Source organism: Magallana gigas, chromosome 1, assembly GCF_963853765.1.
Source record: "Magallana gigas chromosome 1, xbMagGiga1.1, whole genome shotgun sequence".
In the NCBI taxonomy this organism is placed as follows: Eukaryota; Metazoa; Mollusca; class Bivalvia; order Ostreida; family Ostreidae; genus Magallana; species Magallana gigas.
Window position 1 is genome coordinate 16982327 of NC_088853.1, and position 15914 is coordinate 16998240.

The 15914-nt window shown below is 31.1% G+C and overlaps 1 protein-coding gene across 1 annotated transcript; it reads right to left on the bottom strand.

Moving 5' to 3' along the window:
- Positions 1-2652: 2652 nt before the first annotated feature.
- LOC136273189 (versican core protein-like) lies at positions 2653-12115 on the bottom strand. Its single transcript, XM_066077448.1, has 6 exons — positions 11724-12115; positions 7886-7985; positions 6879-7055; positions 6040-6107; positions 5852-5957; positions 2653-3892 (listed from the first exon to the last, which is right to left on the bottom strand). Exons 1-6 carry the CDS (start codon positions 12036-12038, stop codon positions 3648-3650), a joined length of 1011 nt encoding a protein of 336 aa, XP_065933520.1. The 5' UTR covers positions 12039-12115; the 3' UTR covers positions 2653-3647.
- Positions 12116-15914: the final 3799 nt, after the last annotated feature.

Genomic DNA, 15914 nt, shown 5'->3' on the forward strand with positions numbered 1-15914 from the left:
TCTTCAGTTTATTAAACCGAAAGGGCCTGATACCCCTTTTAGCAGTTATTGCCCCTGAATGTTTCTAAAGTTTGTTAAAAACACTTACAACTTTGAAACTTACATCGTAGGGTCATCAAACCTCTTTAAACTAAATAAAGACTTTTACCAGTTAATGTGACATAAAGGTCAAAAGTCAAGGTCAAACCAAAAAAAAAAATCCCATATTTAAGTTTTTGATTATTTTTTTATAAAATGTTTTATTTATTATATTGCAACAAAACATAAAAAATCGTGAGGTGGAAAGACCTCTAATTGTTGGAGAAAAATTAGTCTCCTAGTTTTGGTTTTTTTGATTTTTTTATCAGTGCTTTTGACTTTAAGGATTGATTTTCCGTGTTGACTTGTATCAAAATAATGTATCAGCTTTTTTTTTTTACTCTTTGTATCTAATATTTTGCATCAATTTGTTATATCGACTTTGTGTATGGACTATTTTGCATCGATCTATTGTATCGACTGATTGTATCAACTGTTGGTATTGACTTATTTTTTGACTCTATATATCTGTCTATCAACTTTGTGTGGGGTATTTTGGGGTGTTTTTTTTTTGTTTTTTGTTTTTGGTTTTGCAGTATGTAGCGCATGATCATATTGACTATTGACCTAATGTATATACTTTTTGTTCGAACTTTTTTTCTTGCTTCATCTTATTGTATGTCTGATAGTATTGACTTTTCGTATGGACTTATATTATCGACTTTTATGACTGATTAACTTTATATTGCGACTTGATCGCGTTTATCATTCCATAACTTATATTTTTTTATAATGCCGTTTGCCATTATTACAGTTCTTATAATATGTATGATTGACATCTCCTTTTTATTTAAAATAGTATTAATCGATTGTATCAAAGACTATTATATGTCGTTTATAGTTATTATACAGTACATGTCTTTTAAACACACTAAAATCTAATTCCGAATTCAGGCAAAATTGTGAACTAATGTTCACTGTCTATATATAACCTGCTCAACAAATAATATTGCAATGCTCAGCACAATTGAAAATTGCTGAAGTTAAAAATAAAAACGTATTCGCTCTGTTGCTTCCTGTTACTCGATACTATATCTAATGGATTGATTTTTCTCTAATCGATCGTGTTCAGACGAGTATTTAATAAGTCAAACTACAGACAGTTTAGAGACCAGTTCCATAAATATACATGTACCATCAACCCTTTGATAAATTTTTAGACAGTCGCACATTTGGGATTTTAAATAAAGTGTGGCATTTTTATTATGTTAACGTCAATACTTTGTTGTTTGCCTGAATTTTATATAGAGTTTACGACTTATTACATCTACATGAAACCTTATAAAAAGACTTAAGCATAGCCACATACAGACTAGAAATGTTTACAAAGTTTATGCGACTAATTTACCCTAATGTAGAGTTATCATTTTTTTTCTTCAAATTGCATTGTCACACAAAACGAGAAATAAGGATATTAAAGTAGCGAAAAAAAAGCAACGAGACTGAGTAAAAAAGAAGAAGACAAAAGAATATAACAGAGAAAGAGACCCGAGAATCGTCTAAACCAATTTTAATATAATATTAAACTTTTTTTCAGACAGAAGGGCCAGGATATAATGTGGTTGGTTTTTTTTATTCGATTCTGCATTTAATTTGATGGTGTGTTTTTGTATGATATTTTTAAAGTATGTCAGATACATTAGATTCACGAGGGTCAATCAAAAATACGAATTCAAGACAATTGGGCTATCATACATTTTTCATAAAATACATAATTAACAGATTTAATCATGCAAAAACTCTTATTTTCTTGATATACGAAGTATCAGCCTATTTAATGAAAAGGTATGTTTGTTACGCGATTTTTTAATCAACATGTTTTGTCACCACCGTGCATGGTAACGTTGAAAACATGACGCCAAGAAGACGCTTGCACAGTTAATAATAATATCTAATATCTTTATCAACCTTAGTCTATTGTGCTCTTCAGCATACAATTGATCACATTTGTTCGAAATCATAAGTTTGTTTCTCGAAGTTTTCTTATTTTTTACCGCATGTCTCTTCGTTTACAAGAGGAAAATCCTAAAACATCAGATGGCGTTGTTTATTCTTATGACAAAATATTTCCAGATATTCTACTCTCTTTTGTTGTGTTTCATGTTCAAAATACAGTTACCATAACCCCCACAAAATATGTAAGAGTTAAACATAACTGTTCAAATATTTTTTTACTGATTTTTTCACCATTGAGCATCTCAACAGTTTTTATCGGCTTTTCGCGAGTTAAATCTATACTGTTAACGTTTATACTTTTCGTTGCGCCATGACTTTCGGCCATCTCAAAGTTTTTAGTCAATTTTAAGGACGACTATATGTCTGTAGATATTGAAGAGAAGGGGGGGGGGGTTATATATTATAACGTATAAGGTATAAAAAAAAATTGCTTTAACTGAATCATTAATAAAAAAAAAAACATCTTGATAAACCACTTAGTTTAAGTCATTTAATAAGGTGGCCAACTGTAATTCGTATCTTTTGTTAGTAATACTGAAAATTTGGCAATTGAAAGTAATGAAAAAGAAAAAAAAACATTCCGAAATATTTAATAATGTGATCATACTTGATGAAATATATGATTTCATTTAATCATAAACTTATTGTTACAAAGTAAGACAATATCAATTTTAACAATAATCTATAAAAAAAAAAAAAGAGTCTAAGTTTGGCTTTTTTTCCTTAAAAAGATCAATAACCCTGTTTTATCAATATAGTTCTCTTTTACAAGGCAAATCTATCACTGCACGTCCCATCTATAATGCAAACCTTTGCACTTGGATTGGCTTCATCAATTCATTATTTTCACAAGAACTCTTCTGAATCGATATAAAAAGCCATTTCATTGATTTTTTGCTAGAGTATTTCCGGCATTTTAAATAAGTTTTAATATTTTGAAGCAATGGTCTCGTGAGGTTTTTTTTCCTTTGTAAAATACACATGTCACATGAGAGACAATTTAATGGTGCTTTGAATATTTCATTATTTCTGTTCTTTGTCTTCGAAATTCAATAATTCAATACAAATGAGAAAACATACAATACGATAACCAACACATTATATATAAACAAAAGCGGATGTTTAATGGACATTTGAATCTGAGAATTCAACAAAAAACAAGGTTTTCTTTAGTTTAAAAATAATATAGTTGACACTTAAACATACAATAGTTTTGTTTCCCCTGAAACGACAGAAATGAATTGTGTGTTGCATATTTTCATTTTCATTTTATATACAAATAATATCAATCACTTTCAGGTTACAAAAAAAACCCCAGTTATTTGATGTTCAAAACTTGAGTGAAACAATGCGACAAACTTACAACAATGATGATTTCTATTTAAAAAAAAGTAATGTTTGTACGAAAAAGTTAGAGGGAAATCATCTCCGCTTAGTTTCGATCAAAATCAATCGCATATTGAATATCGGGATGATTATTGTTCTTACAACTTAGCAAATGTATATCTCACAATTCTATTAACTTTGTAGCCAACAGTTCCTTGCTAAAGTGATGAATGCTTAAAGACGGAACCACATTTACAATATTCCTGTATGTCATCTACATATCTACATCAGTTTAGGCTTTTTTCACATATAAAAGGAGTGTTGTGATCACATTCCCTATCATTCCACATCCCATTTGAAGCAAACATCTCGATGCAGTCTTGATTGCCATTCAAGTTGTTTGGAGACCGAATTGACCAGTTTAAGAAAGTGATTAAATTTCCACTCTTACTCCAGATAAATTGCGACTCCGTGTTCTTGTCACTGCCACCAATCCACACTGTACAGTCATATATAGTGTATGAACAATGATCTATAAAACAGGTAAACACGTCTTGTTACTCAGAGTTTGTTGTTAATCAACATTATTTTTGTTTTATCAGTCTCCAAGCACTGATTATTTGAGTTTGCTGATATCGCTTAAAACTTTAAATTTGATGTTATTTGTTGCAACCACTATTGAAATAAAACCATTACTGAAATAAATTATTTGAATAGTGGTTTGGATGTATGTCATTATAAGAATCAATTAGCAACCACAATTTGAAATATAATTAATATTGAAATATTATTTTTTAAATAGTATTTAGGAATGAACTTCATTATAAGTAACAAATTGTAACCATTGTTGACATACAATCAATATTGTTCCATAATGTTGGGGATATATATCTAGGTCTGTCCGTCTGTATGACTATATGTCCGTCAATTATTCCGTCTGTGTGTAACACTTTCGTTTCCGAATGACAGGTATCGGAAACCTGGCGATATACATCGTAATTTAGGAGAACGTCATCTTGTTATAAGACATACTTCTTATACTAAGAACTTCCCATATCATCCACAAACGAAAGTGTTACACACAGACGGAATAATAGACATCACAATGACATACATCCCAACTCCTATTGAAAAACTTCATTTTAAAATAATTCATTTCACCAATTGTTTTAATCTAAAAGTGGTTGCAACAAAAGAACATCTTTTTTGTGTGATTTTATCATTTCTCTATCCATTTCGTTTAAATGGTAATCAAAGCTTACAATTTTAATACATCATTTTAAATTGTTTGATAAAACTAATATAAAATCAAAACATATTGACATACATGTTACAGAATCAGGTTACAATATTAGAATGCACTACATGTATTTATTTTTAAATATATTTTAAAACAAATTGTTTAAACATGTTCTGAAATATTCATGCACTCATTAGTAATCATTTTTTTAAATCAATTACGTTCATTAACATTATATTGCCTTGTATAACCCAGTGTGATGTCTTTCTTGTATAAATACAACTTTAGTGCCTTGGATATATCTTGAATGCATAAAATAATAACCCGTTTAAAATAAGAATTAAAACTAGAGCATAGTTCGTTGCAGAGCAACAAGTGGGTCTTCCGTTAATGTCGAGAGTAAAGCTAGATGTTCCTGTAAGAGGTAATGTTCTTAAACCAATTACAAAGGTAACTTAAACAAAAACAAAAAAATAAAAAGAATTGATTAATTCTTGTTACGACTTTACAAAATCTGAATGATTCTGAGTACGAATTAACAGACACCTTTACGATTTCAAGAACCTCTTTACAAAAATGTTCGAACGTGTCAAAGTAAGACTTAACAAAAATCGAATTATTTTTGCTGCGAGTTAATTTCACTTTGAACTAAACGCTATTGTTTAAACCTAGAACGCGTAATCAAAATTTCTGGAAAAATCAATTTTTTTTATCCCCAATATCTTTGCAATGCATCGTCCGATTTTGAAACAGATTTCAGATTTAAATTACCCACGGAAATTTTTTTAATACTGTTGTATTGTCTTTTTTTGTTGAAAAAAACGGAAATTTCCAAAAATTAAACCTACTTTCGATTTTGAGCAAAATTGATGAATGAAATTTAACCCCCCCCCCTCCCAGTAAACCATAGAAATGATACATCTATCATCGGTAAAAATTGTTAAGCGATATCTTTAAAGTTTATGGAGATTTCCTCCGGACAAAATCACTTTTTTTTAAAATTAAAAATGGCCGTCAAATATGAACGGAAGTGCCTGAATGCTTAAACTTTAACATCGTTGAGGCACGAAAACTTTACAAAAGCTCTGAAATTTCATTGAAATTGGATGAAACCTTTTTGAAATATAAAGCCGAGAAGGAGTAAGAAAAAAAATAAAAAATAAAATAATAATAATAAGAAACTATAGGGTCTTCCGTTTCCAACGGAAGACCCTAAAAAACCTGTATTTGACTTTTTAAAAGAAGGCTTACCCATTCTAGAGAGAAAATGTTGATAAACAAGTTTTTCGTGGATCCAAGTGTTTTCTTCAGACGATTCGATCTCTACCAGATATGCATCTCTTGATTCACAGTGTTCCTAAAAATACGAAGTTTGCAGTACAAATGCAATGTACTTCTATATGATATACTATTTGATATGATCAATTAAATTCGTGTACCTTTGCATCGTCCCAATTCTTGTTCTCAGTGAATATGCGATATATATGATTCTCATACTGAACCCAACCTAACAAATGAAAATTACATCTGGTTTCAGTACATTTCTGTATAATATCCGTCTTCATCAGTGAATAAAACGTAAAAATGCACGGAAAAATGTACAAAAAAATGTATTGTGTTCTAAAAGGTTCTGAATACATTGACTTGTCACCTCAATTGATAATCCTTCGTACCGTACGATTTGTCTTTGTAAAAAAACAACAGACACGTCAATACCTATTTATAACTTTTTATCCTCCTGTTGTTTAAACTGTTTTGCATTAGTTTAAATTATTTGATTGTTCTCGCTCAATACATGCCCTCGCCACTGATAGAATACCTTGAAATAAGTTGCAGTGTAGCAACTCGGAGCGGATTCGCACCAATGCCAATGTTACAAAATGTTGTTTGTAAAAAGAACAGAATGTCGAACACTACCGTGTTTTATAATAAAACCGCTATTACATATATGTACCATCTTCACATACATTGATTCTGACGTGTTACCTGGTTTATTCCAAAACGGGATATCGCATTTTCATTGTCAGTTTTGATGACCGTGGGGACCATTTCACGTGACAAAGTATTTTTTTATTTATTTGTATTTTTAACCTCAGCATTTGCACAAAATATGTGTAATTAAAAATTCACAGCAGTTTGCTTTTGTAGTCATTGTTATTACTATGAACATAATTCTCAACTTGTGATATCATTGAAAAAAATAATTACATAGATTCATTTCAAACGTGTTTGCAAATATTGGTATGTTATTCAAAGCTAAAGTATCATTAATTCATACCTTCTTCACAAGCAATGTCGTATTTCCACTCCCCGTTTGACTGACATATCAATCGTCCTGAACCAAACTGGAAGTATCCCGCAGAACATGAGGCGTGTATCCTTCTGCCTATACCAATGGCGTCTTCACGGTGTGTTGTATTAAGATCAATTCCTGTTCGATTGGGTATTCCACAATCTTTTGAATAAATACATATTTCAATAGTATTCACATCAGTGTTTTTATTTAAATAAATCAATTTCATTTAATTCCTGGGGTAAAAAAATGTCTAAAACCAAAAGTCCAATGACTGAACAAATAGTTTCAGATTAAGGATAGGAACATTAAATGCCTATTAAATATTAAAGGAACAGTTTCTAACTAGTTTTGCGCGTGTTATAGAAAAACAAAACATGAATTTTTAACAACACTGCCTTAAGTTGATATAAACATCGATCCAATAAGTTCGCTTTTTTACATAAAAAAAAATGACAATGTGCTTTACTTTCATAAAATTACTCAAGTACGTCACTTTTGGAGATTTTTATTTGCTTCATTTGCATATATTTACATTCCACATATTTTTTGCTTGTAAAGTGTGTTGAAAGCTACCGCAGTTATAACACTGTAATGCACACAGGGTACTCAAAGGTTAAAATGACGAGTTTATTATGATGTCACAAACGTTGAACACTGTTAACTGCAGCGTCACAAGCGAAAATCAAAGTTCACGCTTGCGGCTGTTACTGTGGCTCTTCCATGAATATGAAGATAAGATTGAAATTTTAAGGTATAAATCACATTTTCAGACAAGGGATGAAGTTAAAATAATGTAAATATAAGCATTAAATCATGATTTTTTGAAGAACACAGTCTCATAACTGCAGCGATGCTTGCTTACAAATTTTCATAACGCGCTAACGCGCGTTATGAAAATTTGTATGCACACACCGCTGCAGTTATCAGACTGTATACTTTAAAAAATCATGAGTCAATGCTATGATAGACTAAAGGATTAATTGGTTAACCTGACAAAACACATTCATAGGATGTGTCCTTGGAATACTTCTTGTGTTTACATGTCTGGTTGATTTGACAGTTTGAGTATGCACAAGCTCCAGCCAGATCCTAACAAAATAAAACATACATGAACATGACAGAGAGCTAATTGTAATTAATTTTACTTGTTCAAAATAATTCGAAGCATGAGTTTTGTTATATTAAAGTGTGCCAAATGTATGTATACAGTAAAACTTGTTGAATCCGGCATGTTGTCCAATCTGGCAAAAATATTCAGTCCCTTGAATTTTCTTATCATTTATATTTTTAAAATGTTGTGCAATCTGTATCCTGTCTATATTGTAAAGTTGCCGCGATGAAAAGAACTGACTACTGATAATTAGTAAGAGTTAACTCCCATAATCCGGTCACTATCACTGTTGAATGTGGGATAATTACTGCTCAATTATCAATAAATTTTCCTGTCGTTGCTATCAATAAATTTGAACAATTAACTGTCAATTTTAGTTATACAGTTAAGCCTTGTCATAAATAAATACGCATTTTATTCAGCCAAAATTAAGTTTATACTTCACCCCATTTTTTTCAGGCCGTGATTCGGATACCGTGGGTAGGATGGCCTATAACGTTTGCATTGCGCGTTGTGTGGGTACACTGACAGAGTTACATTTTTTTCTGTCAAAATGCCCCATTTGTTATTAAATTCTCGCGTACATAGATATTTATCAATTATTGTTTAGGAGGTCTAATACACTTCAAAAGAATTGAAGATTTTGCAAGAATAGACGATTAAGACCCACTGCATCACATACAAAAATAGATTTGCACAAATATCCTTCAAACCAGATGTTGGCAACATCCGGCCAAATTCTTTAATCTCCGCTGGATTAGACACGTTTTACTGTATTCGTTCGAATAATTGTTTGATTGTTCTTATCAAACCATGGCAAATTTATAAATATATTTTGAAATAAATGTTTTTTTTTTAAACTTGTTCGGTATGATACAGAGCTTTTAAGCTTTTAGAGGGTTCTTCGACCAGTCTCATATCAGGTTTTAGTTACTGCCAGGTCCTTCATGTGCAATAATATGTCCCTTTAGTCTTAATCTTCGTATTATTTGATAATTATCCAACCCTCAATTTCCTCAGTCGACGAAGTCATAACAAAAGGGCGTGTCAAATGTTTCAATTTTTTTGTCATGTTACTCTAAGGGCTCTTTGTTTAAATAATTCTGATTGTTCTTATTCATTGATAAAATTAACCACTAAAAGGGACCAACTGATTTCGAGGTAAAGTATTTTGATTTATTGGTATCTTTGACGAACAGCTACACCCCATCCCACAAAATAAATGAATAACCAGTATATATTATTTTCTTATAATCAATTTGATAGCAATTTTGCCAAATTGTATATATTCTGCATGTAGTTTTGGTTTTATTCTTATCGGGGTTTTTTTCAATACATACATAGATTTAATATGTAAATTATGGCGCTCCTTTTGACTTCTTTGAGACTTGAATTATTATTCTTTTTTCTTGTTATCTGTGTTTTAATACAACAGCGAGGGATGAAATAAAATGAACATTTATTGCACAAAATATATTCGATTTTTTTTTACATTTTAAAGATGCATTTTTCTTATTTTTGTTGTTTACAAAAAATACTATTAAGGTTTCTTTAGGACTGTCTCTTTAAGTTTAATAAATTTTACACCTGTAAGTCTATTTTTGACCATATAAGATAAGAATTAGCCGAACTCTTACGATTCAATGCATTTATAGCGAGCGCAGCTCGCCGGCACGCAGCGCCGGAGCGAAGCGAGCTCTACCGGCAAGGCGTGTGTGAATAAAAAATTCGGACTAGTTGTACATTCATTCAATGGATTTTTTTTGGCGTCAGTAAATCGGACCAGTAATGCATTGTTTTAATCGTCCCAGTAGTTCCCTGTAATCATGGCAATTTTCACCACTTCACATTCTCACGAGAATCAGCAAGACAACATAAAAACAATAACGATGTATACGACATACAGTCAATGCTACCTCTAAAGTTCACCTCAGTACACTGTCAATCAAAAAATAATCGAGTGACGTCACAAAGGTTTACACATTGATCCGATAGATTTTTTCGGCGTCAGTAAATTTTGACCCACAATTCATAGTACCAATGGTTTCCAACCTCACGTTCTCGCGAGAATCAAAGTAAAACTTTTGAGAAGCATATAAGATGTGTAATTTTAAGAACATCATGCTTTTTAAGTAAATAAACAGTATATTTCGCGTACTTTTATTTCTCACGGGAGTTTTAAAGAGTCAGACGTCACTTAGCCAACTTTGACGTCACAATATGGGAAACTTACTCTAAATAAAGTTATTGCAAATCTGCTGAAAATCCTCTCAAAATCTTGCAAGGCTAAAGAATGAGGACATTTCTTCAGATATAGGAAACAGTTGTAACTTGCACTCATTTGGATGAATGCTACCATTTATTTTATCCACTATAATTACGATAACGTTAATTTCCAGAAACGTACACGCAGCATCGTTTTCTTTAAAGGGGGTGGGTGTATGGCAGTCTCATCCAAAAAATCTTAACAAGCAAAAAGAAAAAAAAGGATAATTCTCAAAATCATGAAAATTATAATCCTTCAGCTCTTTAGCAGTTCAATGGTTTCTTTATTTTCAAATCCATTTCAGATTACTTGCTCCCAATCCCAAGGTGGGGGGGGGGGCAACTTTTTTGGTATATGATAAGCGTAAATTAAAAAAAAATATAATTTCTTTTAAAAGTGGAAGGGGAAACTCCATGATTAGTCAATTTTCTATGTGTAAATTGAAAAAAAAATTAACATGGGGGGTAGCTCTATGATAATTTTTTTTGAAAGTTAAAGAAAAAAATGTCTACTGAAAAAAAGGGGATGAACTTACGTACGTTACAATCACTTTAAAAGAAGAGATATAGTGCAATGAACATCTATATTAAAATCTTTATTATTCAACAACTTTGCATCTGAGATTGAACTTATGTTCTACGTATAAAGAAATAAATAACAAATCTTATAAACTATGAATAATGTAAATTTACTGAAAATAGGTATGTTTTATTTTAATTTGCAATCAAATTTATTTACTTTGTTAAAATTATTTTTATTGATTTATCATAATTCAATGTTTGATCACATGCTGCGCTCGCCCCAACGGTCGCACCGTAAAACATATTAAAAAACATCTATATTTCTCTGATGACATTTGTTTTCTTTTTTACAAATTTTGTCACCTTGTCATCTCTCAAAGATTTTTATAAGTTTTTTTTACATTCGAAAACAATTCGAGCCTTGCAGACGCCGTTTCTATCATGGTTGTTAATATAGTGGAAAACGCACTCGTCTCGTATCGCTGCGACCCGATTTTGATCCTCATGATCGGCAGTTGGACACCCACTTAGAGACGTGGTTTTTCACAGGGTACTCCGGCTTTCTTTCACTTCAATGGCTCTCTCGCGCTAACATCCGTGCCGACAAGATATATTAAATAAGTTTTAAACTTGTTTTTCAATCGTTTTAAAATAATTAAAGTTCAGTATTCTGTTAACTCCATTAATGAAATGTGACTGAGGTAAACGATGTTCAAAAAAAAAAAAAAAACAAACTCTGAAACAATTTCATACATACACTATCATATCAAAATTGGTGAGTACTTTAAAACATATTAAACAATTATTCCGTATATAGTTATATACTGCAAATAGGATCTTAAAAACAATGACGTAAATGATTTTTTTACGAAACATAAAAAAGGTGACAAAACTGCACAAGAACGACAAAACGTTATTGATATATTAACCTTAGGCCAGTGCTCCTTTTCACTGTATACCCATCCAGCGCTGTCTATGAACTTAGTTTCTGCTGTCATCTTATTTTCGTAATTGATTTCACAGAAGTTAGCCCCTTTGATATAGTTGACAGATTTACACCGCTGTGTTACCATACATTCTACCACACAGTCCAGGAAACTTAACTGTGCGAAGGATTGGATTAGTTTCCTGTCTAGTCTTTGACCCCACAGAAGTTTAGAAAATCCCGGCTGTAGACTACCATGACTCAATACAAGAAAACTTAATAAAATCAACGGACATCTAAAGATTTGGAAAAGATACATTGTACTGTATAATGAAGTTTTGTTTTGTCTGCACCGTGAACAACTTGTATTACGCACTTCTATGATAATGATTTGGACCGTTTGAAATTATTTTTTTTTCATGGTTTATGTGTTTCCCTTACGGATGATTGATTAATGAGCAAACAATAAGCCTTAAGAAGTGTTGAAATAAATATTTAATAAGCAGAATAAATTTAAAAACAGATAATTTCGATTCAATTATTTTTTTATTGATTCATCTTTACATTGATTAGTTACCATTAATTTAAATACGCGGTAGTTATTTCTACATTGTCTTCATATATACACATAATTGCATTGATAAACTATACACCGTGTGGGTTTTTTTAAGTGGTAATGTAGCAACGAGGATTGTTTTCGAAGTTCAACAACACAGCTACGTGGGAAAAGATAAAGTATCAGCAGCAGGTTTTGTGTTTTATTACCGTAATTATATTCCACAAACGTTGACTGTTTTATAACTTTTTACTTGCACATCCTACTCACACAACCGAGGAATGGGGGGGGGGGGGTGGTGGACAGATTTCGTTCCAATACCATGTGTTGCCATGTTGAGTAAAGTTCAGCTATTGACTTTTAAAACACAGTACAAGAGGATTTTTAAAAATATTAGAAAGTTGAAGTTTCTAAACAAATACATTGTGCAGAACTTAGTAATGAACAAAGATCTGGTAATATCTGACATTGTCAAAACAGTGCTATTGGAAGGAAAATTGATTCATTTAATTATTAGTCTGTTAAAAGTTTCCAAAAGGGATTAAAATATCAAATGCAATGAAAAAGGATACGTTTGTTAGGGTTTCAATTGTCATTTTTTCAATGCAAAATAAAATAATGAAATGAACAACAAGAACGAAACAATGGAATATGGAACGTTATCCATAAAAGTAAACTCCGAAAAAAACAGAGTCTATCGTAAATCATTTTTTGGCACTTGATGTCATCAAAACTGAAAAAAAGGCTTCAACGTATCTTGAGATTTAGAATCAAGTAGTAATTTGTTTGAGAGTTCTTATGAATACTTCGTAAATTATATGTACATAACGCGAATAAATACGTTTTATATCACCGAAACCTTTAGTCCTTTCATTTAGATTTTTTACGAATTACAAAAAAATCTGTTTTGTAGCTTCAGGCAAGATTACAAAATGCATTTAGTTGCTAATATATATGCATCATTAACTCAAACAAATACTTTGTGCAGAACGAAGTTATGAACAATGACTTGGTATTTTCTGACATGTTCAAAACAGTGCGATTCGAAAGAAAATCAATTCACTTAATTATTAGCTTGTTTAAAGTTTCCAAAAGGGAATTATATATAATCAAACAAATGCAATGAATACTTTTATTATGGCTTTTATTATCCTTATCTTTAATGCAAAATAAAATACTCAAATGAACAACAAGAACAAAACAAAAGAAAGTGGCACCATATCTATAAAAAAATAGCATTCGAAAAAAACCCCAGAGTCTTTCGTACATAATTTGCTTACACGTGTGGTTCTCAAAACAAACATTACGCTTCAGAAGTCTTGGAATTACGAAATTTGTTTGAGAGATACGTGTTCTTATGAATACTTTGTAAGTTATATGTACTAAATATGTAAGCGACCAAAAACGTTTTAAAGATTCAAAACCTTTAGTTCTTTCATTGAGATTTCGGTACGAATAACAAAACTGTTTATTTTCTGTAGCTTCGGGCAGGATTACAGCATGCTTTTAGTTGCTAATATATATGAATCCTAAACTCAACTTAAGAACAAATGACATAAACAAATGCATTGTAGTAAATCAATGTCGTTCCTTTCCAAAAAAAGACCTTATTAACTTTTTAGATTGTTTTATTTAACATTTTGTCTTGTGTACAAATGTAATGTATACCTTAAAATATCGGAAAATAACATCGGGTGTGACGTTGAACAAAAAAGAACCAGATGCCGGTACATTAACTCTCCTCACGAAGTCTTTTTAAAAAATAGAGACTATCAAATCAATGTGAGATATGTAATGTATTGTTTTCTCACGGAAAACATAATCAATATATTTACGTAGTTTTTTGAAACGTTCATTTTAAAAATAAAAATCAATATTTAATTGTTGTGCTATAGTCTATGTATATATCTCCGCATCACTTTAATTTCCTTTATTTATTTCCTCTGCAATAAAATGGGCCACCCACTTAACTATAACTGAAGCAAATTGTTTATGAATCATACTATGGGAACCGTACATGTATGACATTTATTTTAATTGGTCAAATGCGGCATTAACGAACGATAAAACAGCTTAATGAATTGATAAATGATAAAGAAATAATCTACATGGTTATTATGTGTGTCCATTATGACGCACTTTACTTGTTTACGCTTTGCACCCTTGATGTGAACTAAGGTACGCGCCTATATAACATCCCTTCTATCATAACCCTTTATTTTACCCTTTATCACACCCTAATTAACACTTTTCCGCAACACAATTGTTTTGTTTTATTCGGAGAAACTAAGATATTTTCCTTTTTGTCGATGTATATCTGCAATTTAAACTATGACGTCATGACACGAACAATTTGTTAATGATGACGCCACAATTTATTTTAAGCGGCGTTTTCAGAATAATAAAAAAAGTAGGATAAAGATAAAAAAAAAAGGGGGGGGGGGTTTCCGTGAAGAAAAAGCAACGAGTTATTTACTCAAATATATATTAAAAACAACAATACATATCAAAAACAAATACCATACCAAATTCAACCATTGACCAATATCGGCCCTCTGTTGTGAAAAAATTGGGGTTTTTTTCATGTAGTATTTTTGTATAGCATTTAGCATCATATCTAAAACTTTAAGTAAGATTTGATGGGAAAATGTGTTGGTCATCCAGCCTTCTTTAAAACGGAACAGCTTGATCAATAGTCTATGTCCTCTATATGTACGTAACATTATAAGTTTTTTTCACAAATAAAAGATATTGTGGAACCACATCTCTTATCGTTCCATTCCCCATTAGAGCGATACATCTCAATACAATCTTCGTTAAAGACGTTATTGGGATTTCCGATTGACCACTGTGTGAAGGTGATTTTATTTCCACTCCTACTCCAGATGAATTCTGATTCTGTGTTCTGGTCGGTGCCACCTATCCACACTCCACAGCTGTACAAGATCGTTTGACACCTTTCTACAACAAAGGTAGAAAACATCGGTATTAATAAAAAAGAAATAACACGCAGTTTGTTGTAGAAAATAATACAAGGACAGCAATGATACACTTAATTTGGACTTTATAACGTAACAAGTACTAAAACTCTTTGTTTATAGCAATATACAATGTGACACTTTTCTTTCTGTATTTAAGTACCCACACATTAAGATTGTGGTGTGTATAACTTTTATAGTAATTGAGTACTAAACCTTCCTCTACAAGAAAGGTTAATACGAACTAACACATATAGTTTGTTGTTTATCATTACAGAATTCCTAACACCCTTAGTTTGGTGTTGATGATTATATGTTTATTGATAGCTAGAAGACTGTTTTTAGTCGGTTTTTCTACTTTTCGCAATGATTATTCATGTTTTTTAACCTTTTTTGCAATTGGGAAGCCTAAAAAGAAAAAAAATCCAATATATCTTAGGTTGATTGCTTCTTATTGATAAAAACAATATAGTCTACTTTTTTTTTAATTTTGTAAGAAATCACCAATATTTCAATATTTCCCGGGTTTTATAGTCGTATTATACTGATATAAATATATTTTTAGAAACCTATTTTGGTACCAAAATGTATCCGTTTTACGTAGTTTCTATTTCAGTAAAATGTGGATTTTTTAAAAATCATTTATTACTATGTTAATAAG